This window comes from Oryza brachyantha, chromosome 8, assembly GCF_000231095.2.
Source record: "Oryza brachyantha chromosome 8, ObraRS2, whole genome shotgun sequence".
Classification (NCBI taxonomy): domain Eukaryota; kingdom Viridiplantae; phylum Streptophyta; class Magnoliopsida; order Poales; family Poaceae; genus Oryza; species Oryza brachyantha.
Genome location: NC_023170.2, coordinates 4,477,066 through 4,504,907, shown reverse-complemented (window position 1 = coordinate 4,504,907; position 27,842 = coordinate 4,477,066). Strand labels below are relative to the sequence as shown.

The 27,842-nt window shown below is 39.4% G+C and overlaps 3 protein-coding genes across 3 annotated transcripts; 2 read left to right on the top strand and 1 right to left on the bottom strand.

Moving 5' to 3' along the window:
• The first annotated feature begins 2,422 nt into the window (after positions 1-2,422).
• Positions 2,423-6,915, top strand: LOC121055145 (disease resistance protein RPP13-like). Its single transcript, XM_040526735.1, has 2 exons — positions 2,423-2,526; positions 4,266-6,915. The coding sequence occupies exons 1-2, from the start codon at positions 2,423-2,425 to the stop codon at positions 6,913-6,915; spliced, it is 2,754 nt and encodes a 917-aa protein (XP_040382669.1).
• An 8,392-nt stretch (positions 6,916-15,307) lies between these two features.
• On the top strand, positions 15,308-21,070 carry LOC102710721 (F-box/kelch-repeat protein At1g51550). The gene is made up of 2 exons (XM_040526924.1): positions 15,308-16,028; positions 18,837-21,070. Exons 1-2 carry the CDS (start codon positions 15,608-15,610, stop codon positions 19,805-19,807), a joined length of 1,392 nt encoding a protein of 463 aa, XP_040382858.1. The 5' UTR covers positions 15,308-15,607; the 3' UTR covers positions 19,808-21,070.
• A 2,009-nt stretch (positions 21,071-23,079) lies between these two features.
• On the bottom strand, positions 23,080-27,842 carry LOC102699331 (uncharacterized membrane protein At1g16860-like). Its single transcript, XM_006659164.2, has 5 exons — positions 27,682-27,842; positions 24,863-25,880; positions 24,181-24,336; positions 23,840-24,051; positions 23,080-23,730 (listed from the first exon to the last, which is right to left on the bottom strand). Exons 2-5 carry the CDS (start codon positions 25,748-25,750, stop codon positions 23,538-23,540), a joined length of 1,449 nt encoding a protein of 482 aa, XP_006659227.1. The 5' UTR covers positions 25,751-25,880; positions 27,682-27,842; the 3' UTR covers positions 23,080-23,537.

Below are 27,842 nucleotides of genomic sequence, written 5' to 3'. Positions count from 1 at the left end.
CAACTTAGGTTAGTTTTGATTAGAAAATTTTAATTCTAAATTGCCTATTCACCCCCTCTAGTCGATATCTTGATCCTACACAAAGGCAGCACGTCAGCCAGCTGAGCAACGGCGGAAGCGCTCCCCCTGTCCTCCGGTGAGCTTCATCTCGAACACGGCGGTGAGGTCATGGTCGGTGACCATTTGCTCAATCTCGCTAAGCCAGCCCGTGGTCTGATACACAACTTGGATGTCCGCGTCAGAGTAGTCGAAATAAACCGGCGGCAACGTCCGTACCAACACACGCGCCCACGTCACAACGGGACGTGGCCCACGCGCGAAAAGGGTGCGCGTCGGATTAGACAGACATTAAATGATCCTAGACTATGTATTTTCTTCCTTCCCTGAGAAGCTAGGTCTAGGCGCATGTGAAAGCCCCTTGCAGTATAAAATGAGGTACTTGCCAAGGGGAAGAGGGAGCTCTCTCCGAAGAACAACCAAAGAGGACTTAGTGTGCTTCGTCACTAAGCCCAAACAACTATCCTCATCGCATCTGAGGGGCTCGGCCCCTTCCGTTTCACAGACGCTCACGCTCTCACCCGCACCCCCAGTCTGAACCAACAAAAGGGAGACTGTGGCTTCCTGCTAGAGGAGGTTTACTCTCCGACAAATTCGACTTTAAGTTGAGAAACTTTTCCTTTTTCTTTTACCTTGGGGCCGAAATCCTTCCGATGCAAAATTTGCTCATTTGATTTGGCCCATGATTAAATAATCGCCTGTGAGGTGGCATACGGTAGATGATTGGCTGTGTTCTTCTATGGAAGAAATACAAATGTTGCGTTTAGGGTACGTCCAATTTACACCACCCCCGACAGCCCAACTATCACTAAAGTACAAAATAACCTTTTGCTTTTGTTCACTTGACTCTTGGAGCCATTTACTTTTCGGAACATGTAATCTATATTCTCTCGATTTTCATGCGCACTCTTTTCAAACGGCTAAACGGTATATTTTTTTCAGAAATTTTCTATATGAAAGTTGCTTAAAAAATCATATTAATCATTTTTTTAATTTTTAACTAATAATTAATTAATCATATATTAATTTATTACTATATTTTTCGTGTTGGTTATCTAACCAACCGCGGAACGCAAGCATAGTTTTAATACTACTCATCCCTCATCATGTCTTTGGATGTTGTATAGAAACTAGGTCTAGTATAAAACATGGTTTCTTTTTCTTTCTTTATTTAATTAATTGGGGCATCATCTTTTATCTCGTGTGAATGTGAATGCTCTGATGACATAGTGCAATGTCCAATGTGATGTCCTATTTATATAATTTGAAATAAATAACATATGACATTAAGCAGAGGAACAAGAAAAGAAAAATCAAGGTTGATATGTAGGGGTAGCGTGTTTATTTTATTTTATTTTTCCTCATTTTTTGTTATTGTTTATTTACTATTGATTGGTATTTTGATGCTATCAATGTTCAGGCATGTCAGCATGTGGACTCCATGTTAGCCCCATGTCATCAAAAACCACCTCGGTTTAACTATGGGAACCAAAAGTAAACTTTGTTCGGAATTAATGGAACAAAAACGAATTATTTTATAGATGGACTAAAAGTTGAACCGAGGCCATAGCTGAGAGAGCAATAGTTGACTTTTCTTTCCTTCTCTCGACTTGACTTGCATTAGCCAGATCGAGAGAGTAGATATATCTAATTGGTTAACTCAGCACTGTCAAAGTGTTTCATCGATCATCATCCATTCTATCGGGGCGGATCTACTATCGGGACTAGGGGGCTTCAGTCCTCTCTACCCAATCTGCGTTATTAAAGCCTCCTCTTAGTCTCCGTAACAAAATTTTTGATACTATTGAAGAAAAGGAAATGATAAAAGCAGTTCTCTTTCATTCCGCCCCTCTTAATATTTTTTTCCTTGACCCGCCGCTGTTTATATAAACACTTGCGTGGAGTAATTGAGGGGATGCAAGGAAACTTAGCCGCTAATGCATGTGCCTTGGACCAAGTCATGGCATCGTGTACAAAACCGTACAGAGAAAACCGAGGCAGTATACTTCTGGAATCATGCATGGCAAACAAAAGAAATATATATTTGCACCATTCGTGTTCATTGTTATTCTCTCGATGCTGTTGACTCTATACAGAAAATGCGTGATCCATCGAGAGATGTGCTGCCACTGATAACCAAGAGTTGAAGACAATTATGGTAGGCTTGGATTTGATATAATAATACTAACATACATGAATGTCCAGTAGGACAGTAGCATATATATGTACTCCTAACAGCGTAGGAAATCAAGCTTGATTGCCCAACACATACTGTATATATCTACCAGGGGGTTAGTTTGGGTTGCAGTTTTACCTTAAAATCCTCCGAAAAAATCAATCTTGTTTAGCTCGATCAGGGAGGGAGATGGCAGAGATCGCCGTGGGTTTGGTGGCACGTTTGATCCAGACCATCTCGACGCAGGTGGAGAAGGAGGTGGCCTTGCAGCAGAGCGAGTCGGAGAACACCAGGTACGCAACGCAACACACGCCATTCTATCCGATCCGGCCATGGTTCCTCGATTGCTTTCTTGATGAACGTCATGAGCTCCATCGGTTCCTGGAATGTGCCAACACAAGTGAGACCAATTAGCATCATTTTTTTTTCATCAATGAACGGTTTGGCTACTAGAGCATGTCACAATGGCATATAGGAGAGTAGTGATCCAGAAGTGACTCTGGAACATTTTTGAGCCATCTCCAGCTAGAGATAATAAAGGATAAAATTTGACAATATTTGAGGCATGTACAATGCAGAAATAGGAAGACAAGGTCTACTAACTAAGGTCTTGTAGAAATAGCACATTTGGAGTAGAAAAGAAACTACGACTTTGGATTTTTCTCCAAAAGATCCCAGAATGTCCACTGTTAGTACAGAGAACCAAATAGTGCTAGCAGCTTCACGTTTCACAAACTTAATGCATTTCGTAAGAGGAAATCGAAATAACCAGAGTTTAGTGGAGAAAACCTAAAAAGAGAAGGGAAAACACTACACATGACCTTCAATGTCTTTTCTATTTATCTTTCTAAAAGAAATCCTATTTTGTATGTTTTTAAAGGTTGCAGGACCAGCTCTACAGTGGAATGTTTACATAGAATTTTATTGTGCAGTGGGCAGGTCTCTAAAAAATTCGACCACTATACGAACTGGCTCAGCTTGACCAGACTAAGTCACTAATGAAGATGAGCTAAGCTGAGCCTTCATCCCATCTTGGTCCCTTAAAAAGCCCTGCTTACGAGGCACTAAAAGGACACATATTATGACCAAACCAGACAAATATATTAAATAAAGTAAAGCACCAGTGGTTTAAACTTATCATTGGGTGTCATCTATGTCCATAAACTCTAAAAATTATTTTTTTACGAAAGGCTAAAAATAAATACGGAGTAGGTTTAGTGTAATAACTAATAACTCATTGCGTCCATCACATGCAAGTTTAGATAAATTTGAATATACAATATGAATCGAGTCATACCGAACATAATTTCAGATTAAATTTTCATTTATTTCAATTGGACTTAGTCATCTGAATGGCCATTTTTCAAATATATAATAATAACTACATATATAAGTACACAAGATAACCTATAGGACTAAAACATGTTACATCACACAATAGTAATAATGTGTTATTAATTATTAATGGTATCATAACAACAAGTTAGCTCGAGCCTTTTAACAAGCTGAGGTGAACTTCACTTTCAGCTCAGCTATCTTAAAGAGACCAAGCAAGTTTGTTACCAAGTTTTAGCAAGCTGAGCTGGGTAGAGGCTGAGCTAATTTGTATTCATCCCTAGTAGTAGTGGGTGTGTCAGTGACTCAAGATTTAAACAAGAGACTTAATAGAAACTAATGATGCTCTAATACTAGTTATTTAGCAATAGAGAGAGAAAAAAGGAAAAGAATAGCAATGTGGCTCGATTCAGCTTGCTGGCGGTGAGCTTTAACTGGGGCTTAGGATGACTAGAGGGAAGGGAAGTGAAGCTACTCACCCTATCACGGGGACCAATGCTTACTGAAACAAGTCAATACATAAAACTAGGCAAACTAAATGAAAGAAACCTTAGAATAAGAACAATTGAATCGATAAAATTTATGGTAAATTAGAGAAATTATACAATTTTTATGTAGTGTAAACTTTTTTATTGATGCTTGTGAAATCTACAAAAGAGTTGGACACTGAGAGACATCAGTTGTTTTCACCTGGCAGGTTCGTCATGGATGAGCTTGAAACAATTGGAGCATTTCTTGGTGTTGTTGAAAACATGAAGGAGGATTCCCCAAAGTATCAGATGGCCAGGGTTTGGGCAGAGCAAGTGAAGGATTTGGCTTATGATATGGAGGATTGCCTTGAGACAAGATTTACAGCCCTCACTACTCAAAGTTCAAGTTGGTCACAATATATAACGAATTATAGAGTTCTTCGTCCTTTCGCTGTCAAGTTAAATGATCTCAAATCAAGGATTGTTGAGGTGAGCGAGCGAAATAGGCGTTACAATCTGGTCACTGCTGACCAACCCATCAACAATCATTTGAATTTAATGGTGGTCTTGGGCGGTGTGTGGTCTCGCTCTCTGAAAGTTTCTACTGAAATAGATACCTATGATGATTGGAAGAAAGAGGTGGTCCCATGGGATGAACCTTCCAAAGTACCTACATCAAACGAGGAAACCAGGAATCTCAAAGTGGCTGCAATGGTTGGCATGTGTGGCTCCGGCAAGACAACTCGTGCTCGCGAGATATACGAGGATAAGAGAACTATTAAAAATTTTGAATACCGTGTGTGGATCAAGGTGTCGCAAGCTGAGAGTATCACGAAGGTGTTCATGGATATGATTGCACAACTCTCTGATGCTTCTGCACGCAAAGGTAAACATATTGGTGATGAAGACGAGTTAGCCCGCCAAATTCAAGGAAAACTAGAAGGAAAGCAGTTTTTGCTTGTTTTTGATGATTTGTGGACGACAAGAGCATGGTATAGCATCAAAAGGGCACTCCCTCAAGTTGGCAAAAGTGGCAGCAGGATCATTGTGACAACAGAGATTTTTCATGTTGCAGAGGACTGCACGGGGTCATTTAATCGTGTTCATCGTCTCCCCCTGTTATCAGATCAGAAATCATTTCAGCTTTTGAAGGATTCGATTCTTCAATCCGAAAATTCAAAAATGAGTCCTGAAGATAAAAAAGACTTTGAAGAGCTGGACCTAGACAGCCTCAAGTTACCTGAGCCACTCTTCAACACAATTGCACAAATACTGAGAAAATGCAGTGGCCTAGAATTGGCTATAGAAACTGTGGCGAAGTTACTTGCCTCAAATTCTCCTCGCAAATGGGGAAAACTATGTGATGATCTTCCTTCGTTGCTCTACAATGACCCCAGCCTCAATGAAATTAGGAAAGTAATGATCCGGAGCTACAGAAATCTACCACCTTATCTCAGGCCATGCTTCTTATACCTGAGCATTTTCCCAGAGGATTCTCACATCAATGTGGAAACTGTTGTAGAGCGATGGTTAGCTGAAGGGCTTGTGAGGGAAAGAACCGGTATGAGTCTCAGGGCTGTTGCACAAGGATATTTTTCTGAGCTCCTTGATCGAAGCATGATTGTTGCTGTCCAAACTAAGAACAGATCATGTAAGACATGCAGGATCCATCCCATGATGCGAGATATTCTAGTCATGATTGCACAAGAGGAGAAAGTCTCAGTCACCATTGGTGCAAGACAGAGTTCCAGTTTGCTAGTAAAGCGGATGCGCCATCTGACACTTGATGGTCAGAGTGACAGGAAGTTAGCTAGATGTGTGGAATTTTCTGGCATCAGGTCACTAACAGTGTTCAGTGAACCATCAGAATCCATTGCTGAAATTATTTGCTCTTCTCAACTAAGAGCTCTACGAGTTTTGGATTTGTCAAATGCCAGCTTTCAAATTACTCAAAGAGACATACGGCGTGTTGGAGAACTGTGTCACTTGAGGTACCTAAATCTTTACAAATCAAATATTTGTGAGCTTCCTTCATCGATCGGCATGCTCCCATTCCTAGAACTACTAAATGTGAGGAAGACATGCATCACAAAACTTACTAGTGAGGTTGTTCGACTTGGCAGGCTATACTCCCTTCGTGCTAGCAGAAGAGCAGAAGATTGTTGTCACAACAAATGGAAACAATGCTGCTGTGATTCAGCAGTAACTGTGCCTAAAGGAATAGAGAACCTGCAGGACATAGAATGGCTGGATATTGTGGATATCAAGGACAGCTGTGGCTCAAAAATCAAAGCTTTGGGGAAGCTTCCTAGACTGAAGCACCTTGGATTGACAGGCATTACAGTTAGGAACAGCAAAGAAATCTCCAAAACCCTCAAAAATATTTCTTCTTCGCTGATCTATTTGTATCTTGGAGCATGCCGAAATGATGGAACACTTGCTTGTCTGCCCATCTCTGAAAAGAAAAAGAAGAGGCCACTGCAGTTTCCATGCCTCCAAAGCATAAAGCTTGATGGTCATATCGGAAAAATGCCATACTGGATTTCTAACTCATTGACACTTGAAGTGGTTAAACTTTGTAGGACTAATCTCCAGCAGAGTGATATAATGTCCCTTGAGAAACTACCTTGCTTGGTCATGCTTGCTCTCCTAGACAATTCATATGTTAGCGATACATTGGTTTTTTATGCAAAATCCTTCAGAGCGCTCAACACCCTGGAGATTTCTAAGCTACCCAAGCTGAAAACAGTGATATTTACAGAAGGAGCAGTGTCCCACCTTCGAAGATTAGACATCAGATGTTGCACATTGAGATTAAAAGGCAGAAAACACCTTAAACTCCGGTATGATCCTCAAGATGGTGTCGAGGTGGTATAACAGAAGGAGAATGTGCTATGTTTATTCTCTAGTGGTCCACTGGTCTCGAAATACAGTACCACATGTATGAACAGTATATTTGGTTCTGTATGTTCTGGGGATTTTTCCGGAGATTGGCTGACGTTGTGTTCTTGATGACAGGTGAGTGGGTGTGCTTTTATTCAGGGTTATGTTTCTTTTTCTTGAAGTGTTCTTAGCAGTTGTTGAGCTGCATATGTAGCTTTTGAGTGATTTTCATGGATTTGTCTGGTCTGTAAACATTACTTTGCTTCATTTTCAATGAAAATGAGCATGTGGTACTTTTTCGCTCTTCGAATCTTTAAATAAGTAAATCCATCGATCCCAATGTCAGCATGAAAACAACAGGAGCGATCATGCTTGAAGAGTTGGGAGCAATACACTGGGGTTGATTCGTGACCAAAGGCAATGTTGTGCAACCTAAGGAGAAAAGGTAAAATCGGTACTAGGTACAGCTTGTTAATGATTTTTCTTGTCACTGTGTGTGAAGTAATGAAAACATCAAAGAAATCATGCTTGTTGCCATTGTTTCTGCATCTGTTGCAACAACAAAAACCTAAAGTGACACTTCTCTCATTCCTAGTAATCAAATTAGTTTTTTTTTCCCTGTTAGTACATACCGTCAAGTCAAACGCACTGTGCATCACACATTAACCTAATTTCCAACCGGATAATTGGGGTCACAGAAAATCATCACGTATCATAGCGAGAGAAATTTCAAAATTCCCATAGTTTTACGAAATTCAATGGTGGTAATTCGTTTATCTGGAATTAAAAAAAATTACCTCATGTGCACAAGCATGCAGTCTATTCCTGAACTTGTTGACGCACATTTGGTGGCCCTTCGATCAACCGCCGTGGCCTTGACGCGCTCTGCGGTTTAGATCCTGGATAGATTCACATCGATGCGTGTGGCTACTCGAGACGGCGGCGGCTAGATTCCAGCGAGCGATGATTTGGGCCATTGAAGGTTCCCGGCCGGCGAAGATTTGGGCCAGTGAAGGGTGGCGGCTGGGAAAGGGAGGTTGGCGCCGGGAGGGGTGGCGGACCATGGATCAAGCTACGGCAGCCGGCCGGTGGTGGGGCGGCGGGCAGTGGCCGGCGCCGCAGGAGTCCGCGGCCAGCGCGGCCGGGCGAAGCATCGGAGGAGGTGATAGTGCATTTGGAGCCATTTTTCTATTTTATTTCAGTATTTTCTATTTTCCCTTCTAATCCTCCGGTTCCAAACTATAAATATTTTCGAAATCTAAAATGTTTGTGATATTATGATATAAGTATCCATAAAAGTTTTTTTTGCAGAATTATATTTCCTATCAATTATTTTCTATGGGGATATCTCCTTATGTTATATTCAAGAACCCAACGCCACCGTCTCACCGTAACATTTTCTTATTTATTTGAACGTATCATACATGTTTGTCATCGAACCTTAATCTTTTATCTCTTAATCTCTTATCTAGAAATAGATATATACAGAGAGAATGGTGGGAGTATTTTTTGCAAAAAACCGAACTCTCCGGCACCTTTTAATATGTGCGATGCTTTCCTCCGGTTAGATATTAAAAACATTGTCTCTATTCATAATGACTAAACGTCCAGAGCCTTTTTGGAAGGCAAGATTGTCAAAACAAAGGAACAGGAAAATACACAGGACAAAGTTTCATAACCATTAAATATCTACAAGAATAAAAACAAAGGTATACCTCTAAACTACCGTTGTGAACTTGGTATATCACGTAGGGAGTGCATAGAAATTTTATGTAATAGGAGAAGAAAATATGAGGTAGAATCTCGTGATATTTTTCATATAATTTTTTTATGAGTTGGACCGTTCCATGAGAATTTCAAAAGGAACTTATTCCTTTGTTCCAAAGGGCCGCATACGATTTATTTTCTTCAATTGGAATCCAACTCTCCAAATTCCTCTGGTTTTTCTTTGTTCCTAACAAGCCCTTAAAAGTATCGGGAGTTTGATGTGGTATTTTCAAAACATCAAGAGTTTGTGATACAATAATTAGACCAATAGTTGCAAATATGATTATTAGGGGAGATGACAGCAGATTACTAATTGGACAACTTCGTAGAATATATTTTCTAAATAGGTGTTGTGATATTGGCTTCAATGAACAAATTACTAATTGGACAACTTCCTAGAATATAGTTTCTAAATAGGTGTTGTGATATTGGCTTCAATGAGCAAATTTTGTAAATATCCCCAAGCAAGATATGAGATATCGATCACATGTGCTTATATATTGAAACAAAATAACAAATTCAATGCGAGTTTAACGTAGCCACTCTCGGTTTATTAGGTTTCTTCTAGTGGAACAGAGCACCCAGATTCAAATTCTAGATTTAACACTAATGCTCATATTTAGAACTTTTAAAATTATATATATTTTGTCATGTTTTACATGCATATAGATGTTTCATTAAAAATATAAATGTGTTGCGGGATGGATTCGCAGCACCACATGTTATCAAACTACCACCCCTACCCAGCGACAGCTCCCATGCAGCCGCCCGTCAAATTTTGTTTTTTAGTTATTACGCTAGTTTATCCACTTAATTCTCTTAACTAGTTAATTGGTTTACAAAATCACTATTTTCATTGTAAAGGTTATTAAAAAATACAATTATACTAATTTATACGGTTTGCAACGGGGCGGGTCAGGGTCAGTTGGGCAAGAATGTCCCGACTCCGGTGGATCCCTGGCCCCTAACGGATCCCGACACCCCCGAAAAGCAGTACACAAGGCCACAGAGAGGGGAGTAGACTGTGACTCAATAGAGATGAGGGCGACGACACTAGCCGCCGCGCCGCCTTGCCGGGCCACCTCGTCGTGCCACCGTGCTGCCCCACCAGCCTAGGTCGTCACTCTGCCGCACCCGCTGCATCGCCGCCACCGCCTGCTCTCTAGAGTAGAGAGCATGTGAGAGAGAGTGAGTGAGAGAGAGAGTAAATGTAGGTTTGTTTTAGATTTAAATGGCCTTTTAGTTTTATTGGGCCTCCAACTTACTAGTTTTTGAAGTCTATTATACATCCTCAGGTCTCAGCAGGTAAACCCTCTCTCGACCCTGGCCCCAACTAAAACCGCGGCTCCGGCTCCAAATCCCCACAGGGCCAAAACACCCCCCCGCCCCCGCCCTTGCCTCCTAGGGTTGTAAATGACCCTATAAATTGATTCATCTTATTATATGTGATATACATGATGTATGATAAGGAAACCATAAACGATAATGAGCCTTTATATAGGCAACCTCAACTTTATGGCTATGGCCACAAGCAATTATAATACTATACGTCTTCGTCGTAAAAGATGTCTTTTCACAATGTGATTAGTGTTTGGAGTCTAGATGCTTGAAAGTTACTCTTTGTTATATTTTATTCAATTTGGTAAGTTATACAAGTACATATTACTGGCCAAAGTATATATGAGACAATATATGTACCAAACTTTAGAGAGCAGCGGCAAAATAAATGAGCCTAAAATTATTTACACTAGCAAGGCCATATTTCTTACGACACATTTATGCATAAAGTATTTATTTTCTGAAGTAGTCTGGAAAAGAGATAGTTGTATACTCCCTGTATCCCATAATACTACTGTTTTAGCCTTTCTTTGAGGGGATTAAGCCATTAGGGTTGAGACAATAGGGAATGATCGTTTGATTTTTTCAGGGAAGAAGTCAAATGATGTATTTATAAATAAAAAATAATTTATAAATAAAACTTTTATAGACGTACTTTTAGTGATCTAACATCAAGGTTAAAAAATAAACTATGACAAAAAAAACTCTTAAAATCAATTTTAACTTTAAGATTAGAAATATAAATTTTAGCTTACCAGCATAAGAAACTAATAAATTGGTTTGAATGAGTACGTAGGTGACTATCACCATACTATATAACTTGCTCTAATCAGCAATTAGCCGGTAGCTAGCAGTGAAGCAAGCAACAACAACAGCTAGCCATGGCCCATGGTGATGGCCTTAAAGGGGTCCAATAGCATATTTGTAGACGATAAATAATTTATAAATAAAAATTATATATACGTATTCTTAGTTATCTAATAACCAAGACTAAAACTTCGGTGAAAAACAAAAAATCGAAGCTGAAAATAAACTTTGGTGGTAAAACATAAAATTTAATTTCAAAAGTAAGGTTAAAAATTTAAATTTTTTCTTATAAACATAAGCATAAATAAAAAGGCGAAGTGAAGATGCTGGCCAAAGCTCAACAAAATCGGATTATCTGCTCGGTCAGTACCAAACAATCTGAATTTGCCAGAATTTTAAATACTATGTCGGGCAAATTTATGTTCACTTGATATAGAAAAATTTGAACCCATTTTTTCGCTTATGCTTATATTTATAAGTTAAAATTTAAATTTTCAACATTAAATTTGGAGTTGATTTTGGGAGTTTTTCACCGAAGTTTATTTTTCAGTATTGACTTTTAGCTTGCTAAGAATACATATATATATATATATATAATTTATTCATAAATTATTTTTTCTGCAAATATATCGCTTATCTTTTTTTTTTAAATAATTCAAACAACCACCCTCGTTCGGTCGTATTTGGAGGCAGATCAGATCAGGTCGCATGCCATTTCATCGGTTATCATCCCTAATCAGCTACCCTAAAAGGTCCAGTCGGCCACGAGAAGAAAAGTCATCACATAACACCCAAAGTCCTTCCAATAATTTGATCACATTCGTCTAGCGCAGAAAACATAGTAATAGATTAGTATATAATTAATTAATTATTAATTTAAAATATATAATAGATTGATATGATTTTAAAACAACTTTTCTATAGAAAATTTTTACAAAAGTACACCGTTTAGCCGTTCGGAAAACGTGCGCGTGGAAAACGAGAAGGATAAGTTAACTTATAGAGGCTCAACGCGACCTTTGTCATGAAGCTAATTATAATGAAACCATATATCAGGTCCACATGACTAATTGGGAGACATTTTCTTAGTGATGTTATCAAGGGGGACCCAATTAGAGATTGCAAAATGGCATGAACACAACGCAGCGAAATCTGCAAAAGCCAATGGCTGCAAAGGCCAGCAGTCCATATCCAAAGCTAAAAGGTGTGTTACACGTACAAATCAACGACTGTATCCATCTCGCATAGAGTCATCAGAGGTTATTTCAATGATTCAATCCGCATGTTTTATTTGTAAATTAACAAAAAAAAATCTGCACGTTAGCCAATCAGGCTGCGTCCGGCAGGCCGTTGGTTATCTGACGCCAAAAACGCAATAACAGATTAGTATATGATTAATTAATTAATTATTAACTATACGTATAGAAAAAATAGATTAATTTAAATTTTTAAAATAACTTTTATATATAATGTTTTTTAAATATATACCGTTTAACTGTCTGAGAAATGTGTGTGCATGAGAAAAAGGATAGAATATATGTTACATGCATGTTAATTCTTGGCGAAGAGTGAGGTGAAGAGACCAATTTGGCTAGGTAAGCCACTAGCTGTAACATCTGTGTTACAGTGATGTTGCTTGTTGAGCTCACCTGCAAGCCTTGTTGTTATCTGCACAGAGGTGTGAGATGCTGCTAAGCATCATCTGTTTGGGGTACTAGCAGAAATTAAGAAGCTACATGCATTCGATCAGAAAATCTAGGCTATATATATGCAGATAAAAAGGTGATTGTGCTCATATATATCACAGGATAACAAACTTTTGGTGACATCGAAAGTGATCAAACAGTGTTGTTTGGGGGGAGTTCTTACTACTTACATTGTTTAGAAAATGTTGCATGCATAATTTCTAATTGCTCAGGAAATGTGAATGTCTCGGACTTGCAGAAAGTGTCCTGTTTAGTCTTAAAAACTTTTTCCAAAAATATCACATTGAATCTATAAACATATAAATAAAGTATACATGAACATTGAATCTAATTACACAATTATAGGGGAAATCGTGAGACGAATCTCTGGAGTCTAATTAGGACATGATTAGCCATGAGTGCTACAGTAACCAACATGTGCTAATGACGGATTAATTAGACTCAGAAGATTCGTCTCGCGGTTTTCAGTCGAAATATAATTTGTTTTTTCATTCGTATCCGAAAACCCCTTCCGATATCCGGTCAAATATTCGACGTGACCCTTTTGCCAAAAGTTTTTGGCAACTAAACAACGCCTAAGCTCTTGCACGCATGGAATAGGACAGCTTGAGCATATATGTATGAAGGTTGTTTGCATATTTTTAGAAATCTCTTAATATTGTTTGGATTGAGCATATTTTTAGAAATCTCTTGAAAACGCCCAGATTGAAGACAATTTGATGTTCCTGAACATCCAACATAACACTGATCACGTTTGATGTTCCTGACCATCCTAACATAACACTGGTCAGGACTAAGTTTCACACAACAATCTGGGTGTTTTGAAGTTTCTGTTTATACGTACTCAATAGTGAAATCAACTCTTTGCCATTGAGTTTGTTCAGTTTAATGATTTGCTACCGACTTTATTCATTTATACTACCAATTGTTTCTACAGTATACCATTGGACCAAATACTTTTTAAAAAGTGCTTAAAATACCTCAGACATATAAAGTTGAGAATTGATTTATCAATTATATGTTTTTGTTAAAAAACGTTTTATATATGATCTCCTTACTCAACATAGAAATTAACGTATATGTTTTAAGAAACTTTTATGTTCCGTTTTTTTTAATGAAAAGTTGATTTTATGGTATATGAAGTAGAAATCACTTATACAAAAGATCATAGAACAATTCTTTTTGTAGTATATGAAAGATTATTTGCATTGAAAAACCACAGCACAACTATTCTATTTACCATAAAACAGATAAATTACATTAATTAATAGTTCAGAAATATTTTTTAAGAAATAGTAATGCAAAAATCTTGCAGCTTATACATAAATTTTCATAATTTTCAGATCTTCTGTTGGGTCCATCAATTGTCAATCCGTACATGTGTAAGGAGCATTTTAGGCATTTTTAAATAAATATTTTTCTCTGATTGCATATTATATAAATAATGAATAAACTTAGTGTCATATTATATAGAGGGATAAAGTCAATCACAAATCGTCAGTATCATGAAATTTTCATAATTTTCAGATCTTCTGTTAAAAACATGATAATGATCATGACTCTATCAATGAAAACATAGAGATTGTTCTGAAGTTTATGTTTTATGTACAAACATGAGGTAAGATAATACACGATGAGTTCGATTTGACTTATGGTGTGATAAGAGCAAAAGAAGAGGCCTTCCTCAGGTAGTGATAAAACCTTCATTGTCACGAGGCATCAACACATCAAAACCCTGCCCCACATCTGCTCTAGAACCAAGCATTCTGTCCCATCTTCCCCTGCTCACCTCAGGTCTCTCCAAAATCAGACAAAATTATTCCCCTCCAAACTAACACCATCACCATCAAATTTCTTGTTCAATTAGAAATGTGGTCGAAATGTGTTGTTTTTGGGGTGCATAACTACTCATTTTATGCTTGAAACACTCCATGTATGAAAACCATGTTTCTTGGTGCATGCATGAAATTCACTATGATATTTATGCATTTTACAATCCCATTATAGTAATTAACCACAAAATAAAAATGCTACGATGTTTTTAACTAAATCTCTACTGCATATCCATCACAAATTTTATTCAATTTGACATATTGCCACCCATTTAGCACAGGGTGTTAGATTGACTTCACTCCATTTCTTAGCTTCCAAATCTGGCATGTCTTACCAAAAAAAAAAAGCCAGAAACCAACCATAGGCACACAACTATTCATATAAAATTTCTAGAAAATGCCTAATCTCGAGTAAATCCAAAGGAAAAAAATATGCAATTTACTCTTTTTAAACACGCGCACAAAAGATTAATTTCCAGAGTGAAAGCTTGACAGCCATTCTAAGAAAAAAAAAAGGCAATGCCATCTCGAGGTGAAAGGACGAAAGAAGGATTAATTTTCAGGGTAAAATCTCTGGATTTTTTTAACCAGCAAAAGCAAGTAAATACTGGGGAGAGAGGAATAAAAAAAAGAAAAAAAGACACCGAATTTTTCTAACTAGTAGTACTTCTGCTCCAAAATAAGTTCATTTTCAGTTTTTAGAAATAGTTTTTGGTTATTCGTCTTATTTAAAATTTTATAACTTATTGTTATTAGATGATAAAGCATGAATATTACTTTATACATGACTAAATTTTTTTTAGTTTTTTATATTTTCTAATAAAATAAATAGTCAAACATAGGACACGTAAAATAATAAAATCTTTTTTTGACTTAGGCATAATAAAAAATGCAGGTAAAATAAAAACATTTCACCTGCCACTCCCTTTCTTCCTTCTTCTTCTCCAGGTGATCACCACCACCACAACTCCACCAAGCCAGGACCCTCTCGCTCGCCTGAGCCTCCCCAACCCTAGAGAAGAATCGCCCGTGGTGTCCAAGAACTCACTTGCCAAGTGAGGGGATCGAGTCGCTGTTCGTAGAATCGGAGCACACCTAGCAAAAGCCAAGAACGCACGAGAAGAAGAGCCATGGTGTCCTAGGTAGGAACCTAGGCGGCGGCGGCGGTGGCGTAGGGGGTGGGGAAAGGAGTAGAGGAATGGCGAGGGGAGGCGTGGCGTGGAGGAGTAGAGGGGGATGGCCAAGAACCGATCGGAGAAGGCGGCGAGGCGAGTGATGGAGGAGGAGGCGGCGGCCCCGGCCATCGCGCGCCTGGGGTACGACCAGGTGGTCTCCATCCTGCACCTCCTGCCGGCCGAGTCCGTGCTCTCGTTCGCCGCCGCATGCCGGGCCTTCCACGCGTGGGCCTCGTCGGACGCGCTCTGGGAGGCGCTCTGCCGCCGCGACTGGGGGGCCCGGGCCACCGCCGCGCTCGCCGAGCAGCGCCGCGGCGGCGGCGCGGTGCCGTGGCGGAGGATCTACTCGGAGGTCGCCCTGCTCGGCGCGCTGTCCGCGCGCCGGGTCCCCGTGAAGGGCGCCTCGCCGCGGCCCCGGGCGTCGCACTCGCTCAACCTCGTCGCCGGTTGGCTCGTCCTCTTCGGCGGCGGCTGCGAGGGAGGTAGTTAAATTGATCTCTTTTTCTCCCGTCTGTGCTTAGATTACTTTAGACTTTCTTTGTGCAATTATGAATTTGATCTCTGCAGACTCCCGTATAGGCAAAATGAACTGAAGCTGAATTGGGTAGGATTAGTATCACTTGTCAACAAGTAATTGGAGATCCTTAGTTTGGCATAGCTGTTCTTTGTACTGTGGTTGATTTAGGAGGATGTATTTGTTTGTGCCTGCTTAAAAATTAGGATAGCAAAATGGATCTACTCACAGTGGTACTATGATCAGTACTATAAAAAAGCTTCACTTTTCTTATATTCATGATGCCTTTTGTGGAAGATAAAGAAAAATTGGGTAGCACTCCTGTGGTTTAGCAAGAAAAAAAAATCATTCTTGAGAACTTTTGATGGCACTGGATATTATTACCTTTGTTAGATTAATTAATTAATTAAAATGAGAAATCTATAGCTGCTATTCTAATCAGACCATTTGACCTAAGTACCTCAAAGAGAAATATTGGAGCCACTCAACCGTAGACTCACTTCTATACTGTACTAATACAGAAAATCACTGTACGATACATACACTGAATTAGAAGAACTTGGTATGCTCTTATGGGCCGCGTTCGGCCATGAGGATAAGTTAACTAAGCCCTCCTCGTTTTTCGCTTGCACGCTTTCCGAACTGCTAAGGTGTATTTTTTGCAAAACATTTCTATAGGAAAGTTGTTTTAAAAAATCATATTAATTTATTTTATATTTTTTAATAATTAATAATTAATTAATCATATACTAATCCATTACTACGTTTTCCGTGCCGGATAAGTTAACTTACCTCCCCTCTCCACCAAACGCAGCCATGAATGCTTTAGGTCTATGCACTATTCGGCCTATGTATTATTTCATTTCTTGTACTTAGTTTAGTTGCATTTGATTATTTCTAATTTCTTCTGTTATTTATGTTTGGCACTGGTTATTTATATAAAGGATTTTTCTATTGGTCTTTCTAACTAATTCTGAACATTGTGACTATTGCTGGATGGATTAGGGTCCTTGAAAGGGTAGAATACATAGAGGTGGTAGGCTGCTAACATATATAAGTATAAATAAATCACTATGAAGCATAGCAAATAGCAGCAAACTGAAAGGAAATAACACCTTTTGAAACTAATCATTCTATTCTCTAAATTAAGGCTTACACATGCACCTTTGCTGTTGTGGTGCCTGGTTGGGTCCCTACTACGAATCACAGGACACCATATTATATTTGGCTGCTTGCCTTGATTATTAAGCTGAAAGCTATCACAGTACCTTGGTGTTTCTTTTGGAAGACGGTGTGGTATGTTGAAAAAAATGTAAATAAAAAATTGGTTACTTGGAGACAGTGAATTTCAATGTCTGACATCTTTAGAATTACATGCATGTTGATCATAGGTGTGGTGATTGATAGGTATTTAGTAAAGTGATCTTGCTTATAAGATCATCTTAGTGCCAGCAATATTTAACAGTTGCAGTAAGATTGGTCTGTACTGTCCCATTTTACATTTCAAATAGAACAAAGTCATCTGCTTCTTATGTTATTTTTTTTGTATTATTGGCTTATTGTCCTATTGAAAACAAACCTATTTAGTTTTATGTGCTAGTCACTTCAGCCAAAGCTTAAATTGTTAGAGAAAAATGCGAAATCTACTTACCTCTACACTCTCAACCTGGATTTATTGTATGTTGCTACCATCCCCAAAGCCTCAAACCTTGCCTTGGCACAAGGGATGAGAGGGCGCAACGTGGATACATTACTTTATAACATAATACTAGTGGGTCTCAAATTCAGGCATCGTACTGTTCCATGAACTAATCAGGAAACCCAAGAATTTAGTATGGTGCTGCTTGATCCCCTGAACGATTGGTGCAATATGGAGGTGTGCTTTAGGAATACACTCTGTATCAATGCGCCAAGTGCAGAAATCAACCTCAACTACAAACTGCGCATTTGACTCTTGGACTATCCAAACCAGTGTATGCAAATTACGATGGTTTGGATTGGCTTGTCCTCTATGTGCTGACTGCTGACCACCTCATGTGGACATACGAGTAAACATATTAAGATCGATGAACACCATTACTTATTCCTTTTTGAATAAGAATGTTTTTATTACTAGCAGCATATTGGAAATTTGATATATTCGTACTACGTTGCTCTTCCAAATATTTCCTAGTCGAACAGAAGGTATAGCTAGTGATCAAAACTCATAAATTGCAAAAAAGGACACAATTGTTTGGAAGTGTTTTCTTCTGTGAAAAATGGAGATATTTCTGCTCCAATATTCTGGTCACTTTGACTAAAATGCAGATTGATGTAGTAGTCGTATAATTTGTTCAGTATAAAATGCCCGTAAATGCATATATACCTTAGTACTACTTTTGAATATTGACAACTTCATATCTGATGTTATTGTTGTTTCTTATGGCAGTGGATATTGATTGCATAGAATTTGACACAGACAATAACAAATGGGTAATTTTATGATTTTTTAAATATGGTAGCTCCTTTTTTCACCATGTTTGTAGGCAGTATGCTGACTATGCACTTTTTATTAACTTTGTTAATACATTGCACAATTTCTTTTTATGTAATTATATCACGGATTTCACCTTTTGTTCTCTCTTCATACACAATAGAGTCGCTACATAGTGCATACTGTGCTGCTAGGGTTTTTTTTTTTTTATTCTGTTATGAAAACTTATGTGATTGGATTTTATGCCAATCTATTATCGCTCTTACTCCCAGATGTCTGATTTTCTTTATTTGCTCTAGTTAGGTCGCCATCTTGATGATACTTGGGTGGCATATGTTGGAAATGGAGTTGGGAACAGATCATCTAATGTGTTTAGCTGGCAGCAATTAGACTCTGGCATTCCAAGTGGTCGTTTCGGCCATTCATGCTCTCTAGTTGGAGATTCATTAGTCCTATTTGGTGGAATCAATGATCAGGGCCAGCGTTTGAATGACACATGGATAGGTCAAATCATTTGTGAGGAATCCCATAGGATGAGGATCTCGTGGAGATTGCTGGAGGTAGGCCCACATGCGCCACCTCCTCGTGGAGCTCATGCAGCCTGCTGTGTGGATGATAAGTTCATTGTAATTCATGGTGGCATAGGGCTGTCTGGAAGCCGGCTTGGGGATACATGGCTTCTTGATCTCTCTAATGGTCTCCGATCTGGCAGTTGGCACCAAATAGGGGATACTGAGCCTTTGCCTTTATCTCGTTCTGGCCACACTTTAACTTGGATTGGCGGGAGTCGCATGGTTCTTTTTGGTGGTAGAGGATCAGAATTTGATGTTCTTAATGATGTCTGGCTGCTTGATATTAACGAAAGTTATCCAAAATGGAAGGAGCTGAAGTATGACTTGTCTAGTGTTCTGGGTGAAATGCCTTTTCCACGGGTTGGACATTCAGCAACACTTATCTTTGGCGGTAAGATCCTTGTGTATGGTGGAGAGGACTCACAAAGGCGACGGAAGGATGACTTTTGGATCTTAGATTTACCTGCCCTGCTTCAATTTGAGTCAGGTTCCAAGAAAATGATAAAAAGGATGTGGAAAAAGCTAAGAGTTGATGGTCAATGCCCAAGTTACAGGTCCTTTCATGGTGCATGTGTAGACACTTCTGGCTGCTGCGTGTATATTTTTGGCGGGATGATTGATGGCCTTGTGCATCCTGCTGAAACCTGGGGTTTGAGGTTTGATGGGCAGCTGTATCAAGTGGAGCTTGTGTTGCACCTGTAGATTTTGCATGTTGTTCCCCTATGAATCTGAGACTTTCTCAGCATAATGCCATATTGTGTAGTTTTCACATTACACTGCTCGATAAAAGATCTGGAGACCTCCCTGAAACATTTCTACAAACCGTTACCATGTTGACATTCCACACAGATATTGGCCACTGTAATGATGACCCAAACTGATGCTCGTCTGTCAACTGCATAAGGTTGCACACCTGTCTGCCATTAAGAATGGGTTTGTCTGTGTATGGGTTCAAATTGTCATTCCTTTGTCAGGTACATATGTTCCAAAGAATGTCTGTCAATACCATCTGGAGCAGATCGTTGCTTCCTTACCTGATGGGCTCTCATATAACCATGAAAAGAGGGATACCGTTGCCATCGATGACAAACTAAAGTGACATGGTTGAGGATTGCTAGGGACCATCCGGAGCTATTCTTGATCTTAGCACCCGTCACAAGTTGGCTCAGTGCAGGACCATGTCTGTATGCATTGTTTAAATTGTTGTCACATGCAGAAGCATGTCATGTTTAATTGAGCTCATGATGGTGTCTAGGACACACTGGCAGCAGCATACAACACGGAAGTTTTCGTATGGTTAGTGCACTGGTTTGATCCTGGGTCCACGGATACTAGATCGCGTCTGAATCTTTTAACGGTGCATCGACATGCAGGTTATTGGCATGTGCACATTAATGCTGTGATATTGGGACCAATAGAGGTTTGGACTTTGTTCCACTGGGACCATTTGCAGAATTGACTATGGGATCACATCAGTGGATAAAATTATGGAACTCCTGTTTGGATCCACCTTGTGACAGGAAGGTCTTCCTGCAAGCATCAACAGCTCAATGCCAGAATCGTCATCCACCATGTATGAAATCCCTAAACAGTTTTACCCATTTGTTTAGGTCTTAGCTGCTGCTTTTATTTGTGGGAGATCCTGTAGATTCCTAATAGACTATTTTCTCCATATATCTCAGTGTAGAATTTCCACTATTCTTGTTACTTTGTAAATTTGTTGCTGCTTTACTCAATACCCACAAATAAACGAATAATCTTTCTAGAAGCAATGTAGTTGAAATGTTTAACAGCTGATGTTGGTCTGAATCTTGGATATGACTTTCTGGATAACCTAGTCTTACTGAAGTCGAAGGTTAACACAATCCTCGTACTTCTAGTATTGTTCCATTGACATCTATCCCTTGCCAGTATACTTTTGATTGGAAAGAAGTAGGACATGATATCTGTCGACTTTAAATTGTTATTTGTGGAACTGTGAATTTGTGATTTGTACTTGTTTGTTACCAATCATAGCTACATCATTCCTGAGAATTTCTGTAATATTGTCTCTTTTACCTTGTACTTGTAATTACTATTAGATAGATGAAACAAACTTAAGTATTTGAGTGAGCAACAGAATCTATAGCACATAACTTTAGCAATATCCTTAATTCCTTGTGAAACAAAGTTAAGGATATAATCGCAGTTGAGGTCTTTGAATTCCACTATTACCAGTATTACGGTTGCCTAGGGTGATGTAGAGTACTTACACAAAGATAATGTTCTTTAAGTGAATATGTAAATCTCTCAGGTGGGGTGGGTGTGTTTGGGTGGGTGGGTGGGTTGGGGTGCGGGCAGCTTCGTTCAGAAAAATAAAATGAGGCCAAAATCACAAAGTTGAAAAATGGGAGTGAAATAACCACACCCAACACTCATGTACACCTGTGTCCTTTTTCTATTTTATTCACTGCAGCAATGTTTTTAACGCATGTAACTGAAATATAGTAGTACCTCTAGCAAACAAAAATAGTACTCCAGCTCGAAATTTGTACAAGTGTTTTGCTAATTAAACTTTTAGCATTGAGCTATACAGTGCCTATGCTTTGATTATTTCTTTGAAACATCTTTCCTGTGCAACTCTCTCCATGGATGACGTCTACCATACCGATATTTATTTGGATAAATAGCATTTCAGTTAATCTTTTGTTACATTCTAGCAAGTAAAATACATTGGCCTTCCGCGGTTTCTACGTTTTTTTTTTCTTTTCTGGGAGATTGATAATATTGAAACTTGCATTGTAAGTTGTGGCTATGGTTGGTAGGCTGGTGATAGTGAGTGATGCTGCAAGCCTACAGCAGCATGTATGTGAAATGTGATTGGAAAGCAGGGGACCAAGGCCAGATAGGTGCTGGGCAAGCCCTGATTGGTGAGATAATTGCTGGTTTATTACACATTTTGAGTGGTCTCCCCAATTTTTTGCTATAAAGTTCGTTCTCTCTGATCTTGTGCAATAAAGTTGGTTAGAGATTCAGTAATTTTCAACCTGGAATGTAAAATATGTCCCCATCTTCTTTGCCTTGCTTGCTGGGAATCACCTGATTCATGGCGAGGCGCACACCAGTTGATCTTCAGTCTTGGGAGCCCTATGTGATTGGAGGAAGAAATGGTTATTCGTAATTTGGTAGGGATTAATATTGTTTGATTGCGATGAATTAGTGAATTTAATCTGAACAAAACTTCGTGTCAAAGGAGCAAAACAAACGGTTTCTTGAGATGTTCAGTGGATGCAAAATGGTTTAGATTTTTTTTTTTTTTTGTAATTTTTACTCCTGCACAACAGGTTGTCTGTTTGGTGGGTTCATATATTTTCTGTATTCATATGATTAATGATTTGATTGTATAGGAAGTAAAAATTAGAAAAAAGGAATACATAATATTACTGTGGTCCTATGTGATCAATAAACGCTAAATTCTCTCATTTGTGCTACCTCGAATTCTAAAATGATTACATGTTTCAAACGAAGTACTGAGCGTGACACTTTTACAAGATACTTCAAAAGCTATGAAACTGATAGCGAAAATTATTCAATAATCCATCGGATAACATGAAAAAAAAAAAGGTCACAATTCACAACACAACCGACCATTGTAATTTTTTTAAAAAAATATTTCTCCCAATTTATAGTTAATTTTGAGGTTTCTTTGCCGCATTTTTTTTTTCAGCCTTGCTTGCAAGTAGCTAGAATATGTATATAAAAATTTTATTCATAATTTATTTTTCTTTTGCAAATACGCAGTTTGCCTTTTTCTATTGCCAAACAATCATGGCACCCCCATTTAACGGGTTGGCAACTGCTTCACATGGCATCCAAACAATCATGTGTTGACGTCTGATCATTAGGGTGAGAGATAGTTAGGAAATGTCGTAAACAAGTAATAATTGCCTGCCTTTTCTTATCCCATGTCTACAAGAACATGCAAAAGAAGTTTAGGAATTTCTCCAAATAAATTGATTCATATCTTACAGAGACCGGAATTAATTACAAAAGAAATTTATACATCATGTCCATGAAAATATACCTACCAAGAGACCAGGAAGTTTTGAATAAGGGTGCGTAAATTGAAACTGGAACGACTTATGATACTGCTGGAATTCTTCACCAAAAAACCTTGTGAACTCGATTCCACTGAATCTCCAAACAGCTCCAAGGTACAACTCAAGCCATCCATGTTACAAGTATCCATAGATCACAAAAGAAGAAAAAAGAAGAGAAAAAATACATAAAATACTATACAACCAAGACCCAAATAATAGACCACCGATATTGTACTTAGCCATAATCACACCCTGCATTTGCACATCTTTCAACTCTAACATCCCACGAAATAAATCCAAAGATTTTGACAGGCATTTTCTTTCTAGGAGTAGCTGCCAGAACAAATCTAAGCTTAGACTGGTATTACATCGATGTTCGATGTATCTTCACATCTTAAGACTAGCCCATCAAGGCTAGTAGGGAGGATGCACTTGGCCCACTGGCAACCAGTGGAGATGGGTTCCGATGGAGGAACAATCATCAACACATTGTCATTCCTTTGAACAACTCCGATAACACTTACTGTGCTGCCCTCCTTAATGTATCTGCAGTGTAAATGCCCATGTGTCAAATGAAATTGTTAACAACTATTGAAATGATTTCATCGTCATGTGCTCTAGAATTCATATGCAGAACTAGGGCAAAGAAGGGTACCCTTCTTTCAGGCGCATTATCCGATCATCACTTGAGAGATTCCTTTCACGTAGCCATCTCAAGAACTCAGGAGACATGTCCTTGTTATCTGGGTTTATGTCAATAACAACAGATTCATCAACATAAGGGGTTACCCGTGCTCCATATCCTGTTTTGACCAATGCTCGCAGTCCAGATTGGAAATCAGAGATGTAGAAATCAACAGCATGCCTCTGCAATTGTAGCAAGGAAATGGAAAATATGATGACGCACGGCTAAGTTGGGAGAATTGCAACAGTTCGCATTCTTTATTGAAATCCCATTTTCACGGTAATCAAATTTCCAGCTGAAAAGAAACTCACCTCCATTGACCTAAGACCCCAAGTAAATTGGCGGTGCTCAGTGTTAGCAGCTTTTGATTCCCAGCCTCTATACTCATACAAGCAAGTTGAAGTGTACACACATCTTGGGACCCTTTGAAATGAGGACTCGAGGGGGAAATTTCCACATGTAACAACCTGTGAAGTTTAATATGTTTGTTGGTAAATGATGATAAAAAAAGCCAATCTAAGGAAACAAAAGCTAACTGTCAAAGAGCAAATCCTTTTTTTCAGGAAGCATTAGATAGCAAGATGCTTCAACATCATTTACGAGTCCATGCATAAGGATCATCTTTGTACTATGTTAATAAAGTTACCTGCTGATGCAACTAATCAAACCTACACGTGCAAACAAGCTCCTAAGTTCTCATCAATTGAAAGTCTATTCTTGTTGTTTGTTAATATTGATATTGTTACTACTGATGACCATCTAGATAAATTTGTCGAACTTGTATAAAATACCTCAAGACAAAAGCTGCTGAGAAGAAAATAAAGATAATATCACATGACTAATCAGATCATAAGAATCAAAATTATGTTGTAAAAAGCACATATTAATAATTTTATCTTGATAATAAATTCCAATCAGCTGTGGATGTGAAAAACAACTGAATTGAAGAGCAAACTAACTGAATTAAAACTAGTCAAACAGTACTTCACATACCCCAGTAACTTTCACATACTGCCCATCTTTTGCTGTTCTGAGATCAGCATCAGGATAGCGACTGATGAACCCAGTCACACCTCTCGTTCCCCAGCAAACGTTCCAAATCACGAGAGCAGCGACAAAACAAAATATGACCACCACAACTACCAGCAGAATAGGGTTATGAACAGCTCCAAGAATGAAACCACCTGCTATGAACCCCATCAAAAAGAGCAGAACAACCATCCAGAGAATTGTCTTTGGAATGCTGCCCTTAATAGAGTAACCATCATCGGCATTCAGATTTGTAACAGCTGGGTTGTGTGCAAAAGAAGTTGCACGCATCTTCATTGATACACTAGGATCAAGAGGGCCTGAGACTTTTCGTGGAGCACCAGATGAATTCAAAGGCCCAGAGGAGATAGGCCCTGATGTGATCAGCCCAGTTGTAGGAAGAACAGGAGGTAGAGGGCCAGAATTCTGACGTGCCATTGGGGTCACTCCACCAGATTGGGGGCCAGATGACTTCTTTCCTGGTTCTCCATGCTTATTGAGAGGTCCAGAATTTGATTTTGCCCTTGCTGATCCTCCAGCACCAGGAACAGATGATGAAATAGAACCAGAGTAGTTGGACCGACCGAGAGCATTAGAAACTGGTCCAGAGTTGGAGCCAGCACCACCAAATGAAGTATTCCTTGAAGGTTGATTACCCAACGGACCAGATTTCCGTGACTTTTCAACATGGAGATCAAACATTTTCCCTAGCTCTCCAGATTTCTTTATGTCACCCCCAGTGTACGGCATAGCTGTAGAGCAAATGATAGGAGCCTTCTCCTTAGGTTGCTCAGGTCGGCCCGAGACATAAAGGCCATTGCTTAGTTGGTGTGATGGAAACCGCGAACCCATCTTCTGAACCAACAAATGCAACTAGACCTTCAGAGTGTAACCAAGTAATGCTGTTGTGTATTCAAGCAATACTGTCAAACTTATGGGCACATCATCAGTATTCGCAGATACAAACACCTTGTATCAGCACCTAAAAACAGAAAATCAAACAAACTAAATCACATAACTGTGGTAAAAGAACGACACGCAAATCAGACTAAGCATTATGTCATCCATAAAGAACAACCACACTATGAATATCATGAAAAAATACAACCCCAAGATGATACAAAAATTGTCCTACAGTATTGCTAAAGAAGAAAGAGATCGTCGATGGATGATCCTTTCGTAGTGTATTCTGCATGTTTTTAACATATCAAAAGAATTCAACACGTGGTGTGGATCTACTGGTGCATATTGACCTCCTTTAGAAGAACATATTAGCTAATGGCAAGAGGCTAGCAGTAGCACAGCATTGTGCTATTAATTAGGTAATTAATCTTTTCAAAAGGAGCAGTAATCTACCAAATTCATTACCATGTTTATGACATGTAAGCATGACAACCTAGGAATATTTTGCTCTTTTAACTTATATAAGCACCATGTCCTAACACCTAAGAACAAAGAAAAGCGCTTCAAACTGAAGCTCCTTTTTTTTCTTTCTAAAAATAAGCACCTCAAGACAAATGGTTAATTGCTGATTATACAGCTTGAAATTTTAAAAGGATGGGACAATATATGACTGGGTGGGACGATTAAAGGTGATTCAAAGTCTTGATTAATGGTACATTGGTACAAAAAAACATAGACTTAGTCTAGCAGCCCTCATTGAGGAAATACTTTCGCTTTGGCAACACCAGTACTTGTTTGAGCAACATGTTTTTGATATCGTGTATCATTGCGATAAAGTAATCTTTAGCTCCCTCCAAAAGAACCCGAGTACAGACAAGCACCACAAAACATGCAGAATTAATGGGGATGCCACCCTAGCAACCCAAACCACACTCAAGGAGATGCAGAAAAAGATTGCTAGTGACTACGGTAGCAAAAAAAAAAAAAATGCTCCCACGCACAAGAACAAACTGTGTGTTTCCAAACCATTTCAACTCGCGCAAGCTGTGGAATAAAAAAAACATTTTCCCACCGACATAATTACACCTCTAGATTTAGCTTAAAGCTTCAGCAAAGAAACCTGGCAGGTACATGGCAGCATAGTTTTAACAAGAAGCAATGCAGCAACACACACACACATGTATGTACTAGTACTACTACCGCATAACCCACAACACACTCCAAGCTGGGACCCCCAACCACCACCACCACCACCTCCTCTGAAATTCTCCTCCTCCTCCGGAAGATTGATTTGCCCATGCTACAGCTCAACCCGGAACAACTCAAATCTATGAAGCACACGACCCATTCGCAGGGGGAGTTGGGGTAAAAAAAATCAGCTCCAACGCAATGCCGCCACTGCAGATCCAGAAACTAGCGGCAGATCCAGAACACCTTCCCGCAGAGATACCTGCAAAACGCTGGGGGGAGGCAGGCATTGCCATTGCGGATCAACAGCTGAACCCCCAACCCAACCCACCCACCCAAATTTGACGGCGGTGCTAACAAACCCCAAACCGCTGTTCGCACCACCACTAATGCTCACCGCGAGGGAGAGAGGGGGAGCAGCATCCAGATCTACAACAGCACAACGCCAAAAACAAAAAACGAAAAAAAAAAAGCAGAGAGCGCGCGTACGCCTACGGTGCGGGGGGCGCTCGGTGCCGCCGACGAGAGGAGCTCTCGCTGGCGGGTGGGTGGGCAGGCGGAAGCCAAGCGAGGAAGGCTTTCCCAGATCTAGGAGCAGAACAAGCACCAGCGCAAACAAAAAATGAGGAAGCAGAAGCACACACAAAAAAAAAAGGATGCGAGCGAGCGTGGGTGTGGAGAGACGGACGTACGGGTGGGGCGGACGGCGCGGGATCGCCGGCGACGAGGGAATGCGGCGCGGAGATCGACGGCGGGCGAGTGGGGAGTGGGGAGAGGGAAAAAGGCTTCCAGATCTAGAGAGAGAGAGAGAGGGGGGGAGGAGAGAGAGGGGATTGCTGCTGTTGCTGCGGCT